This window comes from Anser brachyrhynchus (assembly GCF_964034855.1).
Source record: "Anser brachyrhynchus genome assembly, chromosome: 12".
NCBI classification, from domain to species: domain Eukaryota; kingdom Metazoa; phylum Chordata; class Aves; order Anseriformes; family Anatidae; genus Anser; species Anser brachyrhynchus.
Genome location: NC_137707.1, coordinates 10,610,926 through 10,632,863, shown reverse-complemented (window position 1 = coordinate 10,632,863; position 21,938 = coordinate 10,610,926). Strand labels below are relative to the sequence as shown.

At 39.5% G+C, this 21,938-nt stretch overlaps 2 protein-coding genes across 13 annotated transcripts in view; one reads left to right on the top strand and one right to left on the bottom strand.

Moving 5' to 3' along the window:
• Positions 1–21,938, bottom strand: part of LOC308176684 (uncharacterized protein) — a 182,640-nt gene that overhangs the window by 58,531 nt on the left and 102,171 nt on the right. For 4 of the 9 annotated variants that reach the window (XM_080552774.1, XM_080552773.1, XM_080552776.1 and 1 more), the window contains exon 4: positions 137–408. The exons of 1 other annotated variant lie outside the window; for it this stretch is intronic. In XM_080552774.1, the coding sequence (XP_080408900.1) occupies positions 137–408 (272 nt within the window). Of the gene's footprint in view, positions 1–69; positions 409–16,509; positions 17,766–20,366; positions 21,766–21,938 lie in introns of those variants that run through there. 4 more of the 9 variants (XR_013938477.1, XR_013938476.1, XR_013938478.1 and 1 more) reach the window with 4 other exon arrangements.
• CHST8 (carbohydrate sulfotransferase 8) overlaps positions 1–21,938 on the top strand; it is a 131,593-nt gene that overhangs the window by 36,180 nt on the left and 73,475 nt on the right. The gene's annotated exons all lie outside the window — the stretch shown is intronic.

The following is a 21,938-nucleotide window of genomic DNA, read 5'->3' as shown; positions in this document are numbered from 1 at the left end:
AACGAGCAATTCTGCAGCATATGCAAATGCTTTCAGTGCTGATCAATCATTTCACATCTCTTCCCAAAGAAAACAGAGCCGGTGCCACCTGGCAGAGTGCCGGCACTCCCAACTGTCACCAAAATAATTAGCTCACCTGTAGATCTCCCAGCCCAGACGCTGCAGGGAACCTGGCAGTGCAAGGCAGCTCCCTGCTCCCTCCTGCAGTGGGAGCTCGGGATGGGGGCTCACCACGTGAATGGTCACTGTCCCTGGGACTTCAGCAAGTTGCTCGACAGGCAAGACGTGAAATTTTAAATATGAAGCTGGCTGACAGGTAATGCGGCAGAGTTTGATTCCGGGACTTCTGGCATCACTGCACTTCTTCAGATGGAAGCAACAGGATGCTGCTCTCCTCCACGGCAAGCCCTGCCACAGGGATGCACACACCAGTAAGCCACTGAAGATTTCAACCAGGCTGCTTGCTGATGTGCTGGGCTGCTGAGAGGCCTGCTGTCTTGGCCCTCCATATACCAGTTTGGAGCTGAGCTGAAACAGCAAGATTGGCCAGAGCCTGTCTTCTACCAGGCTCTATGTGGGCAAGTCAAAGGGATCACCCAGAAGATACCCCAGTTGCTAACCTGCCATATGCTAAGCATTGGTGGTTTTTCGGAGTTTCTAAAACGCATAAAGAAGTTACTTCCGCAGATCTGAGCTGTGTTTGGGGCTGCAAAAAGGAAGAAATTTTCACATCTGCCATGTCAGTTTAAATATGGTTGGTTAGTTAGAACAGTTCAGTGGTTTGGAAAGCCAAAATAGGTCCTTAAGAGATGAGTGGGGCCTCAGAGAAATAAACAAACTTTCCACTGGGCTATGCAATTTCCTACAACATATTATATACACATATGTGAAAGCCATGCTCTGCAATTTGTATGTGCATGCACACACACGCAAATCAAAATTTAAAGTAAGACTGAGGGGTCTTTTGTCCCTTAATGTATTAGAGCAGAATGGATTTAATCAGCAGCTTGATAAATGACACGCCTGCTTAATTTGCTCAATTGCCAAGGCACAGATTTAATGCAATGCATTTCAGTGTCTCTGAACAAAGGATGAATGGCAAACCCACAGCCCATGGAAATGGCATGCCTGATACTATCCACGAGCCTCTACACAGCAGCTAATAGGCACAAACTGGTATTTGCTACCATAAATATCCTGCTGTGTGGTCCTTTGTTCATTGCAGGATGCCTCTTTGCATTAACGTAGCCGCTAAAGTAGTCTTTCTTTAATACAGGTTTCATACCATTTTAATTTCTTGAACTAGGTATATGTTTGCAGACTCTATGTCATAAGTACAATCCTATCTTTTATGCGGTATTTTTATATTTGAGCTACAACAGAAAGGTGTAACATTGACTCTTTCACAGCATTTTACAGCATGCTCCAGAAGCCCAGGAAACCCAGAATGATCTCTTTTTCTTTCTACCTGAGCATTTCTTTTTCTACCCAAGTGCTAGTTTCATTGACTTTTCTGCATATAAAACCATACAGAAGCAAGTGTTCAGGATTACAAAGCAGGCACATCTCAGTTCAAGCATCAGCTATTGATCTTTGCTCTTATACTTTGTTATGGCATTACAAAAGCTCCTAAATAACACACAACTGAAATGCTAGGCTATACGCACCATTTGTATAGATTCCTTGCGACAAAGGTAGCAGGATCCAAATTACTGGATAATTCAGTTTTTCCTAATATTACAAAGCCTCCAGATTGCGATCTCTTTTAGGCCAGTGTACGTAAGCAGATACCAACTGTTGTAACTGAGATCAGAATCTGGTCCAAAGAGTAAGCACGGTTATCCTTGTTCATTTTCTCTGCACTGAGGGTAATACAAAATCCTCTGAGGTGGCATGCCCTGGTAGATAGGGAAATGTGCTAGATAAGTAAGTACTCACCCTAGACATCAGCCTGGTTATAAGACTCAAAATGGGCCTTTTTTCGGATTATCATAGCCTCTCTGACAAGGGCTTAAATTGCCCCCAAAAAAATAAATTTGAAAGACTTGGGGAATATGGTTGTAAATTTTGTACATTACAGAAAAATCAAACTACATACAGAAAAAGATGAATCCCATATCATTCAGAAGTAAAATGAACATGAAAGTGAGACTGGACAGCATTTGGTGACAGTGACATCTCTTAAGCCACCAGTATGCTTTGATGTATTTTGTGCAATCCCTACCTCTGTGCTCAGTGCGGGTAAAGCCCGGCTTTGTAGGGAAAGAACCTCTTGCTACTTTTGCTAATGTTAAAGATATGTGAAATGACTTAATAGGTTCAAATAAATTCTTGCAGATACTATGGCCTTGTAGTATATTTTAGGTATGATTTCATTAAATGAAACTGGAAATGTTAATTGTAGAAACAGTACCTGTAAAGCAAAAATGCTTCTGACATGGTAAGAGGCAGTAATTTGAGTATACAGATAAGGAATCTTGATTTTTATTCTTATTCTCCTGATTTGGTTGTGTTATGGTTTTTACTTTGCTTTTGACATATACTATGTAAAATGACTTGTAGTGAAAACTTATAAATGGGCTACCACCTCTGACACGCACTGGAATACATCATGCTTACAGTCCCTATCTCTTTCAGAACGGAGGACAGTCCCTATCTCTTTCAGAATGGAGATTTTTCTGGGAAGCTTTGTTTCCCCTGCTTAGTATTTCACTACTCTGTTGCAAAGTAGTTGTTGTGGAAGTTGTTCTTCTGGTAGGAAGCCGACTTCTGTCAGTATACTACATGCAACATTTTTTGCATAGTAAATTTAAGACAAGGTAACCTCATTATGCAATCATTTTTGTGAACATTAAGAAAACTATTAAAATTTGATGTGATCATTTATCACAAGCATAGTTATTAGAAATACTAATACAACAGATGTGATTATAGTCTACAAGTCAGTGCTACAAGAGGATGAAATGTTGGCATTTGTCGTTTGTCACACTTGGCTTAGAATTAATTCATATTAAATAATATTTTAAATACATCATTTTGTTTTCCCCGCTATGCTCCCAGACGGATGTTTCTCTTCTAATAGCTCACTGTTTAAGTGCTGTAAATAGTTGTAACTTCTAAAGTTAAAATGCATAAATTACTGAATAATGCCAAATATGTGTCATCAATACATCAATCTTTGTATCACAATCTTTGAAAGCGGTTTGATAAAAGAATCGGTTGTGAAGAGTGAAGGGAACATTGTACAAGGTCACTAGCTTTACAAGCTAATCTTCCTTCTGATTGGATACTGGAAAATATTTGTTCTGAAAGATTTATTAAAAAAACCACACACACAAAAAAAAAAGTCCTACCATATGGTTTCATTTCAGATGTGAAATGTCATTGAGGCATGCTGTGCTGGCCAAGAATGTTTGCCAGTCCTCTACACAAACCTTTGTATTCTGTGTTTGCATTTTAGACAACTTAAGTATTTGCTAATATCAAGATGCTAAATAAATCAATGACATGTCAGACCTTGCGTGAAAAGCAACAGAAGAACATTGTCCCAGCATTAATCAAGTCATGTGATTGACAGTTTGTCATTTCCTACCTAGTGATCTATAGATAAACTCATTTTGGCTTTCATAGAAATGCCAGAATATATTCAGATAGCATCAGAAATACCTCTTCTACATTTTCATTTCTTGTGACCCTTGCACTGAACTGATCCAATAACCTTTTTCATCAGATACTATCAAGAATATGCAGTTAAATAAGAGCACTTCATAACTGACTAGAACTAATTTCTAAGGCCCTAATCGTTACCTTTAATTAACTGTAGGAGCAGAGCCACGATCACTGTCAAATATAGGCAAATCAATAAAATCCTTGGTGGTGACCACAATTTGAGCAGTTTCATAACCTACATTTTCTACTTGGTTTCCAAAAATTGTTGTGAGTTGCAAAATATGGAGGTTCCTGAATGATGTCCTCAAAATCATGATGAGGAATGAGTCCAAATACCAGGCAAATAGAAAAATAAGTTTAAGGTCATATTAAAATACCCATGTCTGTACATAGCAGGGATAAAACGGAATAGATACCTCTCAGTACGGGGCTCTCTTGCAGGGCAGCTCAATTCGTCGCAGTCTCACCGTTTAATCCAAAAAGAGGAAGAACAGTTCGAGCAATTTATCAGAAGTATAAAACCGTAGCTCTATCCTGCTGCTCTTCATTCACACAGAAAAGCAAGTTGTTTAGAGGAACCACAGATAGAATTATACTCAAGCTTTCCAAGGACCACACCAAAATCGAGCTGTGCGCTCCACGTCCGCACCACCCCGTGCTGCCAGTCGGCCCCTCTGTGGCCTCCAGCCCACCAGGCCCAGACCCTGCCCTGACAGGCCTCAGCGCCAGCCCGCTCCTGCCAGGGCTCACCGTCACGTCACCGAGCACAGAAACAGAAGTACACTAAACATTAAAACACCTAAATCCTTAATGATCTGTGAAGCAAATTAAGATGTAAAGCTAGCCTTCCTCATACTTTCAGGGAAGATAAAAGTTTAAAGCCAAGTTTTTTGAATTTCTCTGAATGCAGGAGCTAGAACTGGAGCAGGTAAACTGTTATTTTCACTTCTGACAGAAAAACACTGAGAAAAATCTTTTTGTTCTACCCCAAATGACAATTTTAGGAGAGAGGGACCAGAAGACTCTATGGCTTGCCAGGTGTGACATTCGCTTTGGTTATAGAAGACCTAAGATCCTGTCCTTGTACCAAGTTAAACACAACAAGAGCTTCAGTCTCAATTTTGCCCATCCCAGTCAGCCATGTGCTTTGTGACTCAACTGATATTTAGTTATTTCCCCAAAAAGGAAACAGCTGTAGTGGATGAATTAGAAAGAAGCATATTTAGAAGTCAATGAAGTGATGACTTAGGCATGGAAGCTTGAAGAGCCACATCTAAGCGGCAGATCCATATCAGACATAAGATCTTTCCTCAACCCACTATATAACCACCAGATGTTCCCTCAGAGCCTAAATATTCTGATTAAAAAAAAAAAAAAAAAAATTAAAAACCTGGGCAACAAAGCTTATGGAACTGGCCAGCACCGTATATAACACACTACAATGAGGAAAAAACATTTACTTCTTACAGGACTAACAATTCAGCAGGTAATTTCTCTAGCAGTAGACAGTATCACTTACTTTTTCAGGTGGTTCTTTATGAGTGAGCTTGGGAAGGAGTCACTAAATGATACTCCAACTTAGACTGTCATTAGTAACCAGAAATACAACATGCAGTCACTTTTACTGGATCTTGGTATGCAAGTTAGGTCTGAATATACACATCATTAGAAAAACAGACAGAAAGAGACTTAAGCAGCCGACTTTCTGACTGACTGATCTCCTCTTAACGTATCACCTTTTAACACTGACATTAAAACACCTTTCATCAAATAGTGCAACATACGCAGTTCATTTCCCTAGAAAAATCTGCAAACGCTGTACAGAAATAAAATTGTACCAATTTCCAAATCTGCCTATTCTGCAGCCAGCTGCTCATTCATAAATGCAGCTCTCGCAAATCATTTTGGCTATGTCCCGTCCCTGCCCAACGCAGCAGCTACCTGCCCTCTCCTACTACCAGCTGCCACCAGCACAGCCTGCACAGGGGCTCCACTGTCACCCCAGGAGACAGCGAGGGCCACAGTCAGCAGGGGTGGATGTGTTTGCCCTCATTTAACATCCTTCCCTCTGTCTCAGGTGGTCACTGAGATCTCTCTCCTATCTGCCCTTGGTCCCTGCTTGGCAGAGATAACAATGAATGTCTGCTTTGAAATGCATAAATGCATGGGTTTGGAGGGAGGACAAAGGGCATGCTTCAGTTTTATGGAAACATTATTAAAAGTGTTTTTAAAAATTGCTTCTATGAGGAGAAAAAAAAAAAGGCAAGGGAAAGGGGAACGACAGCAAAACAAACAAAGCAAAACCCCAGAGGCATTTTTATTTGCCAAGCAATGTGCACACGTACACGCACAAAAACAATTAATTTAAAGTTACATTCATATATTTTAAACAGTCTTAAATTATTTATTTCCATTTTAAAAAATATCCAAGCACAGTTGCTTTGGTAATAAATTTTTAAGACGGGGGAACATTTTGCATCATAGTGTCCTCTAGAGACTTTGCTTTGCATCTTGGGCTGTTCATTAAGCTAGGGATGGTGGAGTAGGGATTATTGTACAACACTGAGCAAAATATTTCTGGATCTGGAGTCACTGGGCACAAACACTGGAAGTGGTAAAAGTATAAGGAGGGAATTGGAGGCACTGTACTCCGCTCTGCTGGCATATGCCTCAAGAACGAGGGCCAGCGTTGTCAGCACTATACCACAGGGATGCCCATAGCATTCTTACTCCTACAGGCTGCTGCTGCAGTCACTGTTAACGTACAGCACAGTAGGTCAACGCAACGTTTTTTTGGCAAAAGCAAGAATTCACATTCTTCTTTTCCTGCTCTGCTGCTGTGACCCTCGAGTGAGCTTTCCAACCCTGGGCCTGGAGCTTGGCCCCCTCCCTGCCTGTCTGCGAACTGAGATGATGTCCCCACTGCTGCTTCTCCTAGAAACTGTTTGGAGAGGCTGCAAAGAACTTCCCTGCTTAAGCTAAGAGGCACCTCATATATAGAAATTTCCTACAATTTATGTGGACAAATAAAGCCACCCTTTCATAAGACAGAATCTCTTGCTATTCTAAAACTGTCCAGAGCAAATATTATAATAGACCAGTAAGCTATAAATCTGCACAGAATTTTTAATATAATGATGCACAGGCTTTACTTCTAAAGCTGCAAATCCAGTGAAGTTTTATGCACACATGATATACAGAAAAGCCTTCATGGGTTGAGATTTTAGTCAGCAAGTTCTTGCAATTTGCTTTCAAAGATTGGGGACAATAAAAAGCATCTCACCTGCCTTTCCCCAACTCCACAGAGCGCAGGACGCACAATGAAGAGCTGAATTGGTACTTGACACGGAATACACCTACCAAAGCTGAAGCTTTGAGCTTTTGACAATTAGAGCTCTACCCTGCCGTCCTTATTCAGTGAAGCTGACGGGAGTTTTGCCTGAAATTGGTTCTGTGAAGCCATCAATGTGAGACTGCCATGAATATTTTAAAGTAAAGGAGTTGAAATACTCTAATGATCTTATGTAAATCTAGACTAAGAATTTCATTGGAAGTTTTTTGAATGGGTCATTAAGCAGGGGAGAAAAGGTTGGAAAGCAGCCTGAAAAGGAGAACATTTTCAAAAGCCAAAATACTCCCCACATTCTTCAGAGCCATCTAATTAGCCTAGCTTGGGGAAGTCAAAGAAGAGCAATGTGACAGAACATCAAGTGCATGTGCAACCACGGGCAGACCCTTGGGTTTGTCAGGAGGGAGACAGCAGAAAGGCCGTAATATGAAGTTAACATGCTTAAATGCCAAATTTGAACCCTAGATTGATAAAAATTACCTAAGATGTACTTTTTCTCCAGATCATTAGTGCTAGGAAAAGAAGTCCTGCAGAAATTCAAGATTAAGCGACGGTAAAAAGAGCAGTGGCAGTAACAGAAGTGAAAGTGTGAGTGCCTCATGGCTCCCCATCGGACTCCAGCACCTGGCTCACCCGAAATGTTCACCAGAGCACGGCTGGGTGCATTTGCACTGGGTGCCCCAGCGCACAGAGCACTGTTTGATTAGCTGCTCGGCTAATTCTTTGTCTGTTTTGAAGCAGCACAAATATTCTTACAGAGTTTCTTTAAAAATAAATTTGTCCTTGGCAGCTGAAGGACTTTTCATGCCTGATTTCTGTAGTTTTTCTATGAATGCATACTCTTATTTGTAATGTGGGAAGAGCATAGTTAAGAATATTTTTGGTGAAGAAGTGATTAGGATAGATCTATATATGCACAGTAGGCAAACAGTGTTACAGTATGTGGCTGGCACAGCTCATTCATTAAATCTCATCAATTTTTTGTTGACTTTTGGAGATTTATTCCAGAATCTACACTTCATGTCAGCAGCATCTACGCTGCATTAGCAATTACTTAAATGTATTTGGAATGTTGCGATAAAGACTTATTCAGCACGTCTGGGTAAAAGACTTTTCTTCAATATTAGATCTTATTTTGCTGTACTCAGAACCTAAATGCTGTCCAGCCCTGTGTGTTACCTGCACAAGGCCTGTGGGAGGTTTTCCCTCAGGTATGTGAGTGTTAAGCTGATGGCACCCAGCACCCAGTTTTAATTGTGCTTGCCACCATTGCTTGTTCAGGGAGGCAGAAGGCATCGTAACTGGGATACACATCTTCACATATAGATACAAGACAATAATTTTCTTGAATCTTGGCTGAAAGAAGTGCTCTTCTTACCTGGTCCTCATCACTGCAGCACATGGAGAGAGTTCCTCACAACCTCCACCTCCATGAGCCATCATCCCCACTTGGTAGGAGGGAACCGAGGTTCTGCAAGGTTAACCACTCCCAGCAACCCCACAGTGCCAGCAGACAACATTGGGCTGGTCAAGCAACGGTCACGTAACCATTGCAAAGACACTGCAGAATGGTAGCAATGAGCTGACTTAGGAGCCCACTCTCTGCTTTTCTAGCTATCAGCAAACTTTTCAACGAAGTGGTCATCTGAAAGACCTGGATCACTAGAAGGGATCAGCTTTTACACATGCTAAATTAGCTGAATACCTGACTTCGCTTCAAGCTGGTAGATATTTTTGAAGCAATGATGCTAGTATAAACACCAAATGATTTTTTATGAGGAAAAAAAATCAAGTTTTCATGGTTTTTTCCAAGAGGTAGATCTGATGCTAGCAATTCTGGGAAGAGACAGTTTGGGGTTTATGTGGCAGGCAAATCTTCACAAATTACACAGGCTGCTTTGTCAGAAAATGATGACCGATTGAAATTATTCATGCAGTGCACAGATATGATCTAGGACCATTCCAGTGATTTAATGAGACAAGGGCAATGACAAGTACAAACAGAAGTAAAGTTTGGAAAAAAGCACAGTATTCGCGCCTCCTGCAGATAGCTAATCCAGATGATTAAACCAGAATCCATTAAGATACAAATCATCCCTGGTAACATACTTGAAGCCTTCACAAAGAACTCAAAATACATGGAAAGTGGCATTTATGTGTGCTAGGGAGACAATTAATATTCAAAGATGTACTCACAATAGACAAAGTATTTAGACTGTTTTCAGTGAGAATTAAGGGATCTGGACCACTAAGTAACACTTGGAAGGGAGAGTAAAAAAGCAATTTCAGTGATGCGTTGGGAAGAATAACTAAAATGGGGCTGAGAAACTTCACTTAAACACCAGTTACAAATCAGATACATGGAGACATCATTCTCTATGCTTCTGATCGAAGAACTCGAATTCCTCTTCGGCTCTTTTTCTGATAGCAAGTGTCCGCTTCAGTCACTTAACAGGATACTCTCACAGATGAAGCTCATAAAGCAAAATAACACTTCCCAGCCACACATCAAAAGGTAAATGTGTAATAGCAGATGGCAGCTGAATACAAAATGACTTAGTACAAAGACATCTAAAATGTTTTCTACATAAATGCTGTACGCTTGAAAATACCACACTGATTAGTAAGTTCAAAGTTGTACATACTTTTGCATGCTGTTAAATGCCAGAGGCTTTTCTTTCATTCTTGTTAGAAACTACAGAATAGAAAATAAATGTACTATTGATAAGGACAGAAACTTTTGCCTATATTTAGACATCACAATAATATCACTTTTTGCAATCCTTTAAATAGGTCAGCACATGTATTGGATATTTATAAACTCGTTCATTAGTTGATTGCTTCTTCTTTCCCTCCCATATAAAGCCGCACAAAAGATGAACGTGAGCAGAAAATCTCACGTAGGGCCAAGGTATTATTGTTGATAATCATGACATTATACAGACAACTTTTTACATTTGCTACTATACTAAATGTTACTAAGAGTTAACTCCAAGTTATTGGCACTGTTGCAGAAAGAAATTGGATATCATATTTTTGTGTAAATTCCATCTTCTCACCCTGCAAATACCAGTGCATGTTAAATATTTGAATTTTCTCTGCATTAAAGGTTCTAAAGTTCAACAGTAATTAGTGCAATCAGGTGCCAAATCATTCAGCTCCCAGGAGAGCAGTATTATAGAATGAGCTATGGCAAAATTCCAGGGACTGAATCTGTCATATAATTAGTATAAAACTCACACTTTTAGCACAACATAATAATTACATAATCTGTTCTATGGGCTTTGCAAAGAACAACCTATAAAATATTTTTTAAAGCATCTTAATTTGACAAAAATAAGAGTTAAATTATCTTATAATGCTGATATTAATGTCTGAGGGGGAATGCAAATTACCTTAGGAAAAAGCCTAGTTAGTTGGGTAGATGTTATTGCAGCACAATTCAGAAATGACAATTACATGAATGTAAGTGGTGTCTAATTTTCCTTAATATTTACTCTAACTCTCATTTTCCTCCCACCAGTCTCATTTCTCTTTCACATGTTCGATAATGAACAGGCCATCAGCAAGAGGCAGACTTCAGAAACAAGAGCATACCTATCTACTAACCAAAGGAAAATTACTAAAATGTACGCAGTAATTAGCAGGCATCAATTCAAAATCTAATTTTAGATCTTTGATTCTGGAAAACCTGACATACTTATCAGCTCACTCACCTGAACACCACCAAGAAATCAATGAGTCAACATAGCCAAGAATTTGTATACTGGGAATGATATCCTTCTGGATATTGTTTGGTTATAAGTAAATTCAAAGAACCTTAGTGATTCTCTCTTATAAAAATAAAAATAATAAAAATAAAACAAAGATAATATGATAATTAAAGCAGTATCACTCCCTAGAATAGAGAACAGGTGATTCTATCACATGCTCTCAGTAGGGGGCCATCCAGTCTGGCCTGAGATAACTGTGGTTGTATAAGGAGCAGGTTGCATAAGGCTGTACAAGTGCAAGCACCAGGATTAATGAAACCCTGGTTTCCTCCAGATTTGTCTGTCACAGTTGACTGAAGAAGTGAACCCAGGCTGAAGCTCTGCCAACAGCTGGGGCATTTATTCTGTCTTTGTCTTGCAAATTCTTGCACAGTATCCAGCCTGGGAGCTCACCCTACCACATTCCCTTAAAGTGGGCATTTATAGAGCTTTTTTACTCAGTCACCCATTTCCATGAAGCTGGTAATAATGTAATTATAGCCGAGACCTCTTTTGTTCCATTGACTTGGAACTGGCCACTGGGTTCAAAAGTTACTAGAGACAGGAAAACACAAACAGACGCAGAGTGCACCTGTATAAGTCTTTTCTCCACAAAAACTAAGTTTAAAAAAAAGAAGTACGGAATGTGCATAGCAACGCTAGCAGAGAAAGATTGCATCGATTGCTCTATCTGGTTTGGTGAGTACATGCGCTGTGCCGCTGCTTGCAGTCCGTGTTATGGCTGGAAACATGTAACCAAAAGCTTCTTTCTATCCTAATTCTATCTTTAGTCAGCATCCTTCAACCTTGTTAAGGTTGTCCACTGTGGGAACAAACGTGGCATCTTTGAATCCTACTCACCTCAGAGCATGTTAGAGTTCAGCCATTCCTGGTGTAGGCTCAACATGTACCCACCACTACAACCTACCATAAATGATAAGGTGATAAAGATTCTCTTTGTCTAGGATTTTGTATTGCTGAGACCACTTTTCCAATGTTTTCAGAAGCAACTTATGCCATGCCCACTCTAACTGGAATGGCGCTGCACGTGTGCTCAGTGTACTGCTTAGCTGTGTTCCCCAGCTAAGAAAACTCTGAGTGCGAGCACTGCTCAAGGCTGAGCAGTATTTACATGAACTGACCTGGGCATACTAAGTCTGTCAAGAGCTGCATTTTTTGTGACCAAGTTTCACAAAACATTCACGAAATATGGTATCTAAATTGCAGTTTGACTATTTAATATCTTTTAGTGTCTTTTTTTCTTGAAAATGTCTCATTGGTTCTAATGAAGAATACTGTGCTTTTAATCAAACGCCAGGTTCAAACATCTCAGCTCAAGCCTTTTGGTGAGATGCATTTGGGAATTCAGGGCATGTCGAACTGCACAGAGCTGTAACTGCAGTACAGGAAGAGAGCTCCCAAGTAGGTTCTCCTGCTTCAAGGTTATCTCCTAGATTGTAGATTAGATGTTCATTTGCCTTGGCTTATGTCCGTGAGCACTGTCCTAGATTTCAGGAAGGACTTCCACTTCCTCGAAGTGCAGACTGTGCTATATTTAAGGCTGAAATCTTACCCCCAGCTAGATAGTCTGGACAAAGGCCTGAACTAGCCCATGTTCCCTTCTCACATTGAGATATTTTCCCACCACTGCAACTCTTCAGCAGATTCACACTGCAAAATCTCGTCCACTTCCCCGAGAAGGTTTATGTAAATCTTAATTACCACATCACAGTTTCAATATTTACTGACATGCTGTAAATCCACTGTGTACAGAGCAGACTAGGATCCAATAATAGAGGCATTGTTTAATTATATGTTTATTAGAGCACTAAAACTAATAATCCCCAGTAAAATCTTTGAAAATTATCCAATCATGGTAATCACTTTCCTTTCAGCACAGAATAAAAGCACAGCAAACAGACATTGCTCTATCATAATGCTGTATCAGAGAGAGTTACACAGCCCCCAAGCCCAATTCATACTGCCTGCCTCAAACAATCATGTATTTAAAAACATTCATTAGAAAAAGAGTTGAATAATCAAGTTTTGGTGCTTAAATCAATTATTTCATTTCAATGGGTCTCACTCACAGGAAACAGAACCTAGAAGCTTATTTTAAACACACAGCTCTGATTCAAGCCAGCAACAGTTAGGGGAGTCTTTCCTTCATAAAAACTGTCTACAGATGAAGCCAATCATAACTGAAAATCTTCTGAAACTCCCCATTGTACTTCATCAGGTTTCTGACAAGGTGTTTTTTTCCTATGTACAGAGAACGTCCTTGTTCAGACAGAACAATACGAAGGCATTTTGCTTTTTGCACATTTACTGTGTGCATGTCCTCTCAATTACAGTGTCCCATAGTGCACGAAAGAATGCAAGTCAGTCATGTAAAACAGAAAATGCATAGTTATCACAGGCTTTTCCTATAAATTATTTCTAATGTGGAGGACAACACTTAATACAATGTGCATGTATTTCTCCACGTGGATACAAAGCATCAATATCTCTTTATACGCTTGTGAGTTAAGAAGCTGTTTTGTAGAGCTTGTGGGATGTGGCTGTTGCTAAGACAACTGTGGTGCAGCCACATCCAATGTCCGTGATCATGCACCACAAGCTGTAATTTACCCACAGGTTCTTCATTTATTAGAGCAGAGAAACAGCAGGATGGTTGCTGCACCGTGTCCGGCAAGATGCAGCACGGTGCGAGCGGCTGTCACTACCTGCTCGGGGTCTAAACTGATGCTGCAATTGAAAGGAACCAAATATCGCAGTAAATGCTCTGTCAGAGCAAAACATAACCTCCAAGCCTGGGAAGACAAATGAAGGGAAGTCCTACCACTTGCCGATGGCCTCAATTAAAAGAGGACTTTCCACATTATAGGCCTTTGAAAGACTTGCTAGGCTTTGGTGCCTGCCTGTAATGAGATCTAAACCTTCAGAGGTTAGGGGCCTAGACCTTCTAGGGTCTCTAGACCTTCAGAGCCTGGGGCAATAAGCAAAGCAACACTGCCTGGGGCTTTACATTTGGTCACTCCATTGCATGGCAAGGAATAGGGTAACAAATAGGGTAATAATTAGGATTCTCATACAGAGCAAGCAGTGCCTTGTGTGCTGTTTCTTACCTTGTACAGATGAGCTAATAACTTCGTTCTTTGGGCAGTCTGCACAGCACTGTCCACTTTCTGAGAATGCCTTCAGGATCACAGTCACCAACGTTGTCTTGTTCAAATGTGTCACAGGGAGCACTGCTGCAGTAAGTCCTTCCCTACTGTTAGTAGGTTTCTACAGTTCACAGGATTAATGTGGCCAACTTAATCTTAATACTCCTGTGCTGGCTAAGATATAAAATTTAGGGGGGCATTTTTAAAGCCTGTGTGTTATAACCCTATGCCCATGCATAAGCAAACAGTAAGTCACGATTACTAAACGTCCATAATGTCAGAAGATGAGGAGATGTATGTGATGAGTACGGGTAGGCTGAGCAATCATCTGCTTTCACAAGGGCAAGACTGGAAGAAATTCTGGGCTTGAGGCTGGAGAAAGAGGCAGTGCAAGAGGCCAGCCAGCCCAGAGAAACAGAAGAGCACGTGAACATACACAGGTTATTGTCCGCTGGAAAAACTATTGGGGCAGCAGCATCTGCTGTTCAATTCAGTAAAGCACCTTGATATACTGAATTTCAGTTTGAAAAACTTCACAGTACTTGCAGCACACAACAGTGTCATATCATCACCACAATGACACTGATACATGCAGAAAAAGCTGCTTCATCTTGCTTTGTATATCCACCCTTCACAGACATGCTCCTTGTGTTCAGTAGCATGTCAGGACTGAGCAGTCAGGTCTGCATTACTACTGATAACACAAGCATCAGTGAGGAAGGAATTGGAAGACAACTGTAAAAGATAACTATGAAATGCATGTCAAAATATTCATTTTCATGTACTCCAGTACTTCCACTTCTTTCTTAAGAGTACTACACAGTCAAAACATTTGTAAGTACACATTCCTACTCAGATTTTCATGTGGACAACTAGTCATTATACAAACAGTGGTTCACACTCTGTGGTGTACAGGTCCTTAAGGTTCTTCCATTTCCTCGTTTTGTCATGTATTTATTCTATGCATAACTATTGCAGTTTACTGCAATAAAATCCATTCTCCTTAAGGCCCATTCTATAATGAACAAATAAAAAATGCTATTTTGTTCAAATGTGTTATGAACAGCTTAGTATCAATTTTTAAGAAGTGTGACTAGCTTCTTAATAGCTTATTTTAGATATTTCTAGCTGCCACTAAGCTGGAAAAAATGCTTCAAAAACATTCTTATTAAAGCACTTTGAGGGGTTTTTAGCAATGCTCAGATGTGCCATCAGTATAACATTTCAAGTAACATACCTAAAAATAGAACTGTTTCCAGAAATCACACAGGAAACATGCCATAAGGGAAATACATTTATCATAAAACAGGATTCATATACATAAGCAGGAATAGTGCTTAGTGTCATAACACTCTTTTGAGTGTCATAACCTCCCATCTTAGAGACAGGAAAGTTATGTACCTTAATCCTATTCATGTTTTCAAATTGAACTGATTTCCCAAGCTGTTCACAACTGAATGTTCCAGTTAAGTCCACAGAGCTTGCTAAAGGTTCAGTATTTTAGGCAAGCTCTTCTGTTGAAGGGCCCTGGTTTCAGATTCTGCTTTTGAGTATTAGTTTCTGTATGTGAAATCACAGTGTAATCCATTATATTTGAGCTCAAGTAACTAGCCCGAATTTTCCTACAGCAATTCACACCTCCTAGGCTTCAACATACACTTTGATCATTCTTTTCATTTCCTGATTTCAGATTCACAGTAAAGTTCCCCAAATTCCACTGAACTCTGTGGGATAGCTGAGCATGAAGCAAATGCCAGAGCAGCAAATGAATTCTGCATGCATGTCCCACTGAAACTCTTCCTCCTGAAACCCCTTCCTGCATTACTTGCCTTTTTCCCAATAAACAAGAAACACCCAGTATCTTAAGCAGATATACGTTAAAGTAACACATTAATTAGAAATGAATTAATCCTATTTTGAATCCATTTGTTTCAAGTGCACTTCAGTTGTAATTGGCTCTTAAAGTGGTACAAAAATATACAAATACAAGGAGTGTTTGGTATTGTTCTCTATTTTCTCATATCCCTACTCTTCGATTGCCATCATCATTGTAGCTGAGCAACCTCTACAGAAAACAGATAGGCAAGTCTGCTGAGCTACACAGATTATCTGATCCTCACTTTTCAGAACCCAGTACAAGAGAAAGAAGAAAGCTTTATTTTTAGGTAGAGGAGGTGTTTGATTTATCCCATTGGAAATACTTCCTTTAGTAATGCCTATTAGGCAATGAGACCTAAGTGTATTCCTAGGATTTCTATTCACTACATTCTCCCAGCGTCTTACAAGATGATACGTCACAATATTTGAGTATGCCAAATGTTGTCCCAAACACAACCTTTACAATAGAATTGTAACAGTTCAAGAGCATGGTCAAGCTCACCTTGAAACACAATGAAAGAGTGAAGACCACATCGAGCACAAGTAATAGGCCTTTCATTTTCCTCATAACAGTAGCTATAAATAAGTGATAAAGCCAGCTCAAGGTCTGTCTTAATTCCAAATAAATAAATTATTTGCAACCAGTACAAAAGGAAACAGAGGATATCTTATGTGTCCCCTAACTGTAGGAGCTGTTCTCAGAAAGAATGACTGCTGCTGCTTCTACCTGGCTGGACAGCTGATGGTGATGAATCTTGTCATGGATGGTATTAATGATAGCCTATTCCTGCAAAAAGACAAAGGCTGAGTCCTGTCTGCACCTATCTTTTAAGACTATGGTAAAAATTGCAGTCTCTTTTTCCTGGAGGAAGAAAAAAAAAAAAGTCCTGAAATTCACTTAGATGTGTGTATTCAGCTTTCTATACATCACTTTCTTTTTTTTTTAATTATTTTAAAGTTTTACGCACAGCATGTCATTTCTATTTATCAGCAACTTGAATTCCCTTTTAAGGTATCAGATTTAAAAATCCATTCAAGAGAACGATTTGTAACTCAATCTGACAGAACATGATGCCTTAAGATATTCCATTAAATCCTTACAAGCACCTTGTCTGTCAGTAAAATGTAATCAGAATTATGCTTGCACATCCTTATTTCCCACCTTCTACTCTATCAGAAAGGAAAGAGTTAATTCCAGTACAGCAGAGCAAGGTCCACTAATTTTATTCCTTTTTTTTATTGACACATTCTTTGGCTTAAAATCAGTTTTAAAAGTGGGTTCTTCTGACTTGGTTTCAGGAATTGAATCACAGTTTCTCTTTGGAAAGGCAACTCCTTCTCAATCGTATACATATGAAAGGGTCATGAAAATTCATAGCTGCTTGGATCCCTATAGGGTGCTATTTATCTCTGTTGGGTCAACTGCAAAAGTACTCAATACGAATGTAAAAGGATGCTATAAACAGTCAGTAAAGGCCGGACTAGTAGTGGTTAGAAATAAAAGGAGATGAAATGAGGAGAGTCCTGAAAGTGCAAGATCTATTTATAATCTTATAGATGAAAATTATATATATACATATATATTTATTTATTTATTTATACAAATTTTTATTTGAAGAGATGTATTTATAAATAACTCAATAGTAGTGAATAGGTTGGGAGACCACATACAACAGAGACAAAGATCTGCTGGGCTGCAGTTTTGCCTGATGGGAACGCTGCCATTTTCTTCGGGGTTGGGGAAGCAGATTTCATAAATAGAAGTGAGTTTTTAACTAAAATAACAAAGGATTCCACCTCCCTGAAGAGTTAAGCTTGATGGTACCGAAAGCAGTATTATTATGAGGTGGATGTTGATGTGATAGTCTCCATTCTCTCAGACTGATTGCTCCCCACTGGAAACTCCTGACGGGTTTCATTCTTTCATTTTGGCACCTTCACGTGGAGCCTCTGGCAAAGCAAGACCCCAATAGCAGCAAAAGGAGAAAGGAAAGGGAAATAAAAAAGTTTAGAGAAAAGAGAAATTTGACTTACATATTACACAAGAAAAATTTTTTTGTGTGATATTGGACAAAATAATGCTCAGTTATATGATATCATAGTGATACGACATGAGAATTAGTAAAAGTGGGCCTAAAGGAAAGGATGGAGAAGAGCTGCTAAAAGGGAGTTCAGACAAATAACCTCCAAAGAAAATTCATCTTCCAAGACTAAGGGTCAAAATTCCAAGGGCATGTGAATTTACAAGTTCAGGCACCTAATTGTTTCACTCTCCTGTGAAAATACAATCCTTATTTCCTGACAGAGAGAATTCTCTAAGTGTAGCTGTTCTGGTAAATTAATCATTCAATACATTTTAAACTAAGATAATATTGTTTTTTCCTCCATTGGTAGCACTGGTGCACCTTGGTGGAAAGAAGGGAAGAAAAAAAGGATTATGAAGATAGACTCTGTGTCTACAGTAAAACTATCATTTAGAAAATCCAGATTGTGAAAGAGCTTGCTATGAGTCTGAAATGTCCCAAATAAACCAGCAATTAGTTAAATCACAAATCCCTGAACAAAGTTAAGGACCCTCATAAGGTTAGTAAGTTAGCCCACTTCTAGAGGAATATAACAAAACTGGCCTAAATGTCAATAACCATCACCAGTGAACTTTCAAAAGGAACTCATTTTTAAATGTCTTAATTAAAAAACAAATATATAGTATTGTTACAGAGCAACTGTAGGATTCTTTATGTCTGATGTGCTTTTGCTAATGAGGAAAGATAATGGAGTTAATTTTTATGAAAGTTCTTGTCATCCAATATTATTAAATTGGACCAGCTTTCAAGGGGCTCGTAAGCAATTTATTGAAACTGAATTAAAAGGTTCATGTACTGAATTATAACATTTTGGAACAGATGCACAGAGAACATTTCTGGCTCCTGTTATTATTTACTATGCAAAATATGTACCTTGTGTTATTCATATTTACATTACCAAGTTATATGTGAAAGATTCCCACATAATAAATTAAATGGGAGCAGAAACACAAGAATTGCAGGAACCTACTTTGGAAATATGGAAATATGGATTACCCTCTACTGCTCACGGAACATTTACAAGTCTATGTTCATAACATTCAAAAAAAAAAAAGATTATTTCTTCTATCACTTGGTCATCTTGGGTGCTCTGCTACTGTCTTATTAAAAAAGCATTCTTTTTCTTCTTATGGTTTAGGGATTTCTTGGATGCTCAGAAACAAAGTTATTTTTCCTCAGTTGTGTATTATCATGTTACCCTGCTCCCACCTCGCATATATTTTTTTTTGTTAATGAATTCCATGCCCTTGACAAGTATTTTCTTTTTTCCCTCTAGCCTATCCTTTTTCTCTCTACTGCAAATAAGTGTGTAGCTTAATTTATTTGAAGGGAGGAAAAAAAAAAAGTTAACAATGGAATTCTCTGAGGTTTTCATTTTTTTCATTGTTATTTTTTCAAGAGGGCCAGATGATAAGCCTTACTAACCTTGACATTGTTGCTTTCACTTAAGACCTATAAGCAAAGCGGTTGCCTTGCACACAGCACATATGGCCCATTTTAAACAAAAATTGACATGGTCAGCAAACATACCCAACCAAAATGAAAACAGTCTCTGGAAGGCACTAGTTACAGAAAGAGAGCAATTTCAGACAGCGGGAGCCAGAAGAAAGTGCTGTGAAGGTACCTGTGGAAAGGAGGGGTCTACAGTGCGCTCATTTAGCAGCGCCTTGTACCCCACTGCTCCCAGGGTGAAAAATGCAGGCACTACAGCAGAGACCCGGCATGCAGGCTCCTTTCAGAAATGAAAACAGTGTTTTTCAAAGAAAAATATTTAAAAAGCAAAGCTAGCTTTTAGCATTGAAAAGCCTGATTTGATGTTAAAGATCTTATGCCCTACTGCCAAGTGTCCAAACTCAGCTGCCCAGTACCCAACCACACCACCACGCACATCACGTGGCTGAGGTACTGGTCTTGTGAGGGTCTTGGAGAGGAGACGGCAATTAAGTCATTCCTAATGAGCTGATAAGCAAGAAAAATGGTGCAGGGAGACACTGTGAACTGATTAAATAAAAAGTGTCAGATGCAGCACTGACAGCACGAGAGAAGAAGGAACCTGAGCTCTCAGCTCAGCATTAACTCCCCACATGCACTTCCCATCAAAACAAAGTCTGCAGCGCGACTCCCCACAATTTAGCCTATAGATCAACCTCAGAGCAAATTGGCTCGCTGTGCTCTAAAAAGAAATGGAAATTACTTTTCTTCCCTACACTGGAAGTGATAAAATGCACCTGTAATACAAATCATTTGACTGATTCCAAATCTCCTAGGCAGGTATTTTTAGTGATAGGATAAGGATAAATGTTTCTATTTATGGAATGATTTTAGAACCTGATATCAAAATGATGAATTTTAATTTATTTTTTTTTCTACGAACAGACAGGAGTAAAAAAAAAAAAAAGAAAAAAAGAAATATTCAGTTGGGTGCACCCCACGGTGCTCCCCAGGAGAAGTTCCTGTGATTCCCCTGCTCTCCCAGGTGGGACCAAGGAGCCAAATTTGCTCTCATTTTTTACTGGGGAACTGGGCCACGGGAAAATTAAATGAATTCTTGTTCTTCAGCCAAGGAGTGTGCTCAGAGCTGGCCACACGTACTTCATAGTACAAGAAAACGCTGAGGAGCCACAAGAAAGCTGGAAAGAGAGCAATCTTTGGGAAAAATACCAGAAGCTACACGACCAGTACAAAACTGACCGCTGTTCTAAGTATGCCATCCCTCTGAACCAAGCCCAAATGCCTGTCTCTACTGAGCCACGTGCAAACACCAGTGTCTGCTTTCCTTAAGGTTATATAACTCAAAAAAGCAGAGGAAGCAGAGGACAAGCATAGCTCCTGACCCTTGACACAGAATTAAAGGTAGATGTGAAACAACCAAAACTGCACTTTCCATACTGACAATGTTAATTTATTGGTATTTAGTCTAAAGGCACACAACATGCTTCTATGAAAGGGTGTGTGCCCGTGTATGTGTCAAAGGCCCATAGATGTGAGTCTTTTCCACTGCCCTCCTGAAAGGCTGAGCTAATTTTGAAAGCGCTCCATGTGTATTTTCTGTTGTATTTCCAAAACATTTTTGCATCTTTCCCAAGATACTACATGGTCACGCACAGGCCAGGTTTTGAAAATGACTCTGAAAAATGCTTAAATCTGCACTAGTTATGTTTACAAAGCAGAATTTTAAACCTGTCAAGATTTGTAACACCACAAGATGAGAGATTCTGGGGTATTTAAAAATGAAAACAAAACTGAGTGGCTGTATACCTACCAAAAAAAACCTCTTTCTACTCCAAAGCATATTGAAGCTACAGGAAAGACTTCTGATAGATTTTTAGGGAGTTTTGATGCCAGCCTTTGTATATCTGCAGCATGTGGTGCCAAGCTATAGACGTGATAGAAATCATTAGCCACTGCTACCTCATTTTATTGTTAATGGCATTGTATTTCCCATTTAAGAGAATTGTATTTTTCCTTTTCTTCCACAGTTCATTACAAAGAGCATTCAACTCTGGGATCAGTTTTCATTTTTTTTCTTGCATTACTGGCACTGATTTCACCAATTCTGACTGCTTTTATAAAAGGCTTGCTTTTATTTTCAAGCAGAATGCAAATTAGGGCAGATAGTAGGCTAAGGCAAGCACAAAGGCTTTCATTACAATGGTCATGAGAGGCGCCAGGCTGATAAAACTGGGAACTGATACTCTGCATTCATCTGCATAAAAGATGCAGCTGAAAAAAACTACAACATCGTCCTATGCCATGAAACATGCCTCACCTGTTTATTCAAACCAGCCACTCCAGAGGTGAGGGAAGGTGACCAGCTCAAGTCTCTTCTGCTCTGTCAAAACCGTGTCACAGTTGGAACGATGATGCTTTGTTAGCAAAACAGTATCAAATAGAAGTTGAAGTAGAAATCAATATATTTAATTCAGAATTCCATCTTTTAATCAGATTCATTAGGGATGGAAAGTAGAGGAGAAGACAATGTTGCTCTGGGAGGTGATCCCACAAACCTGCAGCTCAGCCTGGGTTCCACGGACCACCA